This window comes from Gadus chalcogrammus, chromosome 10, assembly GCF_026213295.1.
Source record: "Gadus chalcogrammus isolate NIFS_2021 chromosome 10, NIFS_Gcha_1.0, whole genome shotgun sequence".
Taxonomy (NCBI): domain Eukaryota; kingdom Metazoa; phylum Chordata; class Actinopteri; order Gadiformes; family Gadidae; genus Gadus; species Gadus chalcogrammus.
The window spans coordinates 4487625-4494590 of NC_079421.1; the positions used below are offsets into that span (position 1 = coordinate 4487625).

Genomic DNA, 6966 nt, shown 5'->3' on the forward strand with positions numbered 1-6966 from the left:
GGCAACAAATCCTTTGTTTTCCTTGACAGCGGTCAATTATACTTAGCAACGGTGAATTATCAAATATAATTCACCGCCGGAAGTTGTGAAGGGCCCATGCAAGTGAACAGAGCGTTCCACGGCATTGAGAAGACCCGTGTAATAAGTTTTTATATCATAGGGTTCTACTTTCAGCAGAAATGGCGGGTTCACTTATTTTAACATACCTTTCGTGAGTCTGATAAAAACAAACTACGTTTTTTATGTTTTTTGGTCTTCAAAGCAATTTGTTTCTTTGGTAAGTGATATTTGATGTATTGTAGGGTGTTTTTGGTTGTGTAGCACTCTTGTAACACTGGTTCATGGCTTTTTTTCCGGGGCCTCAGAACACAAAATAGGTTGCAGAATCAACCGATAGATATGACCAACTTTACATTGTCCTTTTATTGTCCCCATCGTCACTGCATGTTATCTTTCAAATGATCATACATAACTCGGGTAGGTGATTTATGAGCAGAGAGTGATATCATTCTTAAGAGGGGTGATAGCTACAGTAAAATGGATCGCTGATACCGAAAATGCATTTAGAACAAAGTGCAACTCCACAAGCCCAACCATAACCAATAGACGACATGGGTTATAAAGTCGTACTTATCTTATCTTATTATTCATATCATTCAACCAAAGGTTTGCAAATCCACTAGGATTGTTTGTTGCTTCTTTTTTTTTTTAATACCTTTGAACATTCAGCTCATTCAACTGTTAATGAAAACGTATTTCCCTCTGTTGTCTCTGTAATAACAACACGCTGTTAACTCTGACTGTGCTTCTGTACTTCAACTTATCCTCTCCTGCCCACTCGCCCTCCCTCCCTCCCTCCCTCCCTCCCTCCCTCCCTCCCTCCCGTCTTCAGTATAAACACTCTGCTGTCCTCAGACTGGTCTATCCAGCAGATCCGGCTCTGTTGCGTTTTAATGCAAATGTTACACAATCCCACAAACAGTCTTCATGCCCACCTTCCTCTTTTTGAAGCAACACTGTTTTTACGCATTCTTTGGTTTCTGGTTTTCCATAACTGTTTCTCTTTGTCTACAGACAGCGACACAGATAGCTTGAACAGTGAGACAGAAGATGCAGGAGAGGTGAGACTCATGCACACACATTCACATGCAGGCACGCAGACAAACACGCTGGAGAGAGATGGATGAATCATTAACTGACGTGATCCACAGATATAAACAGGTCTTGACCTGTTTAAGGCTTTGCCCAGCCTTACTTGTGTGTGTGTGTGTGTGTGTGTGTGTGTGTGTGTGTGTGTGTGTGTGTGTGTGTGTGTGTGTGTGTGTGTGTGTGTGTGTGTGTGTGTGTGTGTGTGTGTGTGTGTGTGTGTGTGTGTGTGTGTGTGTGTGTGCCAGTGCCCGTGTATTGGAGTAAATGGAGGCGTACACGGCATTCATGCATCCTGTTGTGGAGAAAGATAAAGGAGGAGGGGCTTTCCACAAACTGTAAATCATTAACATTCTGATATCTCTCTCTCTCTCTCTCTCTCTCGCTCTCTCTCTCTCTCACTCTCACTCTCACTCTTACTCTCTCTCTCCATTTGTTTGATGTCCTCGTTCCTGTTTCTGCATTTTGATCTCTCAATGTTTACACCCTTTCCCATAAATGGATTACATTTGAACAGCCAGGCCAAGGAAATACACCGCAGCCATATAAATATTAGCCTTTTTTCGGCTCCACTGCATTCAACTTTGCAAACATGGTTAAAGAAGGGATTCCAAGCACTGAGCGGGTGGCAACACTGAACAGTTTGAGGGGGAAGCTGACCCAATGGCTGGGTCTTAATTGAGATGAAGCCTCCTAGTTAGGTTGTGAACTAGTAGGAAACATAACTAGGTACTTGGATTGAGAAAAAATGTAACGGTGGCAACAGATTCTTTCTTGGTGGGTGTGGGATATCCCATAATTAAATCCAACAATTTAATCGTTTTCATAAAAGCGTTATAATCAAACAGCTAACATGGTAACTTTGAAGTCAGCTCCAATGTGATCTATTTTCCACGGAGGTAAGGCTTTCCACTTTGAACCAGAGTAGGTCCCTATCAAGAAGGCTTTTATTAATAGTGATCAGGAGGACAGGAAGCCTCTTCACCATTGAGACGCTGCCATTGTTTTGATTGGACTCGTTGTTTGCCTCAGGGCGGTCTGACAGACTAATGATACGTATATGTGCTTCGGGCATCAAACAGGCTTGTCCTGTTGTTCCCAGTCGTGAAACCTTGGCTTGGATTAGAGGCTGACCTTTCCTTTCACTGCTGTCAGTCAGGGGAAAAAATAGAATTGCGATTATTTCGACCAATGCCGATTTAGTATGCGATTTTTCTGTTTAAAGTTCCTTATGTTCTGTATTATTCCCTAAACAATTAATGAATCATTCTGTGTATGAACACAACATTTGAAGCAGTCGACACATAAACTGCTCTCTTTCCCTTAGACCAGGCCTATGTGTTGAGATGAATTGATGCATGAATTGATATTATGACCTATTTATTTAACTATTGAATTGTAAAATAAAATAAAATAGGAATCTAACCTCTAATCTCAGTAACAATAACAAATCCCCCAAAAAATATATATACCCAATTTTTATTTATCTATTATCGCAGCCTTTGCGATTTGCAATTCGCGTTCTAGTACATGGCGATGTCGGTGTGAATTAGATGAATCTTTCAGCCCCGCAGTGCAGTCCCCTCTAGACCAACCCGGTCCGGGTGTGAACTGTTCTCTCCACCCCCAGGGCGTGAGCGGCGCCTGGATGCGGAACTACAGCACGTCCATCCTCCGGATGCCGTCGGGCCCTCTGCCCGGCATGTCCAGCTTCATGGCCAACAAGCCCAACCTGCGCATCACCACCATCCAGGACCCCAACCCGCTCATCAGTTACCGCGCCGACAAATGGACCACGCGCTACGTCAAGTCAAAGCCCGGGACCACCGGGCACGAGGTGCGCGCCAGCGTCATCATGAAGACCTCCGACGTCAACTCGTCCTGACCTCTGACCTGTGCACAGGCCGTCTTAGGTTGTTTAAACGCTGCGTAGGGAGGACGTCGACCCGTCCGTTGTCATGGTTGCTGTTTTTTGTTGACACATCATCGGCGGTTGGGACGGAGGTTTATAGAGGCCCCGGGGCCCGGTGGGATCTCAGGGCCCAAGCGGCCCTGTCAAAGCGTCGGGCCGCTTTGACAAGGACAAAGGGGTGGGTTTCTAACATGGGACTGAATGCAATATTCTACGTGAACTCAGATGTCGGCTGGCAAGTCAGCTCTGCCGTCGCTGACATGCATCAAAGAATCGCAGGGATCTTTTTTTTCGTTTTCTTTTTTTGATGGTAACTAATTTCAGAAAAAAGCCAAATATGTACCCATGTAGTAGGAAAGCCTCCTTCTTTCTGTCTGTCGGTTGGGCCTTCCCCAGAGATGGCAGAGCATGGAGCGTTCACACTGAGACGTGGATGAACGTCGATAAACAAGCCAACAGGCAGGCGGACCTACAGACTTATTGGCCGTGACCTTGTGGTCACTTCTTATCTCCCTCTCCTCCTTGCTTGCTCTACAGTGTGTAGAAACTAGAAATATATGTGTCTTTCAGATGCTTTTGCACAGCTCTTGTGTGTGTGTGTGTGTGTGTGTGTGTGTGTGTGTGTGTGTGTGTATATGTGCATATAGGAAATCGACTTGACAAGCCTTATAGATGATTTGTGCCTTCAAAAATTGTGGTGCCTGTTTTCCTGAGGCACATTTATTGTGGCCCCTGCACATGCTAGGTCATACAAAAAAAAACGTAGTTGGAGTGGCAGAAATAGCAGAGAGGGTCCTTCGTGGCTAACTGGAAGGATAGAGATGACAATAATTCCATTACTAGTGAGTGTCATTGAACGATAATAATTTTGTTGTTTGAATGCCGGTTGTGACGTGTAAAGGACAGGAGGTATACCTCAACTGCAAGCATGTTTTTGTAAATAGTGTGGATATGTGTTGGTAGCTGTGTTGCACAGCTGATGCACTAGATGACACTGTATTCTGCTGTACCCACTGGTTAACCACTTTTTCTTTTAATCCCAAACCAGAATTTACTTTTGAAATGTCTCCCCCCTTAAAAAACAAGAACAGAGATTCTATATGATGAGATCGTGTAAGATAATGTTTTATAGTGACACAAGAGAAGTGCTTGGAAATGATTGAATTTGCAGTCTTGTGTGCAAAATCGTATATGAAGACAATTTCCAGATGGTAATATATGGGACAGTGTGGTATTGATTACAAATTAAGTGTTTTAATCAGATTAAGACCAGCTTTGAAAAACTTCTCAATGTATTGTCTGGTTTTTATGTTCAACTTTAAAAGCATATTATGTACGTTTGTTACTTGACGTCAGACCAGATAATGGGAAATTGATACCACTTTTATGAAGTGGTAATATATATGGACTGTCCCATATGTTTTCAATCTGTGTTTTTCCAAATTGTACTATAGTTTCTAAATATTTCATATATAATGCAATTTAATAATTGCTTTATTTACCCCCCCCACACTTTTTATGAATATCTCCCTCCTATTTGCTTGTCGATATCTGTTTAATCTGTGAATGAATCTAGGTCTGTCAGATAAACGGCCAAAGTGCACTTAAACCCTGAGCCCCTTCTGCCTAGATGTGTAATAAAGGGAAGTCCTTGTGAACCTGAAAAATGAACAGAGAGAAACATTGAATGTGACTTGATCAATTGTAATTGTATTTCCTTCAACCAAGATGAAAATCCATCATACCATATGTTTTTAGATCGGCTTATGCTCGCCTGCTGATACTTTGCACCATGAGTTCTCAATGTATCTTTGTTCAATCTAAATTAGGCCTATATGTATTGTCCAAAAGGCTTTAAGATCACACACCACAAAATCTCCCATGTCTTAGAAAGGAGGCCCCTCTCTCTGGCCCCTTCTTTTTTCAATATTTGTATCATGAGAAATCATAGAATTTTAACGCAAGTTCCTTGACGACCAGTGTGTGTGAGGCCTCCCTTGCGAATCACTGCCGTTTTGTAAACGGTTTTGTAAAAGGTTTTCACACTGCACTGGCTCTGACTGGTTAAAATCCGCCCTACAGTGTGGATTCTATCTTACCTGTGGATCAACTACTAAATCACAATAAAGGACTTTTATTTATTCTTTTGTTGGTTTTAATGTGAAGTGGGCGAAAATGTGATCGTTTGGGAGTCGGGATTGATACATTCAGACGGCCGAAAAGGGACAGTGATCAATCTATAGATGCTATGTACATTTTGCAAACATAATAGAACAGAATAAGTATTGATCCTATGATGAAAATGTGCAGAGTAAACTTCTATAAGGACACAATCCATGAAACGGCGGGCATGCCTTGCACAGTGCTCGGGCTGAGAGGGTGCGGTCTGGCTGACACCTTTAAGGTCCTCAACGGTTGCACCGCAGATGACTGGTCGGCAACCTCACCCCAGCGTTCATAACCTTAAAAACAACTCTTTCAGTTTCAGTTGCTGTTCTCAGTTCTGAGCCTTCCTGTTTGTCTCGTGGCCTTAAGCAAATAGCTGACTGGTTGCCTTGACAACGGTTTACCACAGATGCCATTAGTCAGACACAAACTATCTGTAGGACTAAAACGAACCTTTTTTGTACTTTTCACTTCTCTCATCTACTTTCGCTTCATCTCGCTATTCTCTTATCTACTTTCGCCTCATTTACTTTCGCCTCCTATCTTTTCTTAAAAGTCTCTCCTCAGATGAATGTTTTAATGCTGCATATGCACCACCATGTCCAAATTATGAAAACAACAATTAGCATCAGAATCAGAATCAGAATCAGAAAGGATTTAATTGCCAAGAAGGGTTTTACACCAACCAGGAATTTGGCTTGGTGAATAAGGTGCATACATTAAGACAATAACAATGAACAATGAACAAACAGTGATATATACATAACACAATATAAACATGCAGGGACTTAAGTGATCAATTAAAAATAGGATAAAATAGAATAAAATAGAATAAATTAAAAACTAAAGTAAAGCATGATACCAATGGCGTTTTTATACTATTATACCATTTATTAAAGAGAGATACAATGTAATATAAATTAATTAATAAACACAAAATATAAACAGGGAGAACAAACCAATTACATAAAGCTATATCTACCTTAATCTTCCTACCTTAAATATATCTACCTTAAAAAAAGTTGCCTTGCCTTGCCTTTGAGTTGCCTAAATCGCCCTGGCGTGCGGGCCGTCACACGGCGCCCCCTGGCGGTGAAGAGCAGAGGGGGGGGCATGGGAATAATAAAGAAATAATAATAATAATAAAAAACATTATTTTGAATTTTTACCCCCCCTAGTGGTAGGAGCCGCACACTGCCGCCAGACCACGTCTCACCCCCCTTCCATTTAAATAATTTATATCCACAAACAACATATGTGTAATCCAGGGCATATAAAAACTGGGATCAGAAGATAATTACTTTCTCTCCATTGAAACCAATACATATTTTTCGATCTCATAGGTCCCATGGGCTCTACAGGAAGGGGCGCGACTTCGCCACTATATACAGGGCCCAGAATTGGTTTCTACGGCCCTGTGTGTTACATATATAATACAATAAAATAATAATATATATTAGTCTATAATATTTATATTAGATTTAGATTAGACATATGGGCTATATAAATATATATATATGGGCTATATATATATATATATATATATATATATATATATATATATATATATATATATATATATATATATATATAGGCCACACATATAATTCACACTAACTAATACACGAAATCAGTAAACCAGGCGGTTCCATCAACGCAACGTTTGTTAGGAAAATAAAATAAAACGTACATTTGTTCGTTGAGTTGCGTTGTATTTACAGATGGGCGGGGTGTGCTCCTAA

General features: G+C 41.1%; 1 protein-coding gene across 1 annotated transcript in view; it reads left to right on the plus strand.

The window, feature by feature from the left end:
* LOC130390943 (interferon regulatory factor 2-like) overlaps nt 1–5295 on the plus strand; it is a 9714-nt gene extending 4419 nt beyond the window's left edge. The window contains exons 7-8 of the mRNA XM_056601125.1: nt 893–1121; nt 2777–5295. Coding sequence (XP_056457100.1) covers nt 893–1121; nt 2777–3031 — 484 coding nt within the window. The 3' untranslated portion in view covers nt 3032–5295. The remainder of the gene's footprint in view (nt 1–892; nt 1122–2776) is intronic.
* The last annotated feature ends 1671 nt before the right edge of the window (nt 5296–6966 follow it).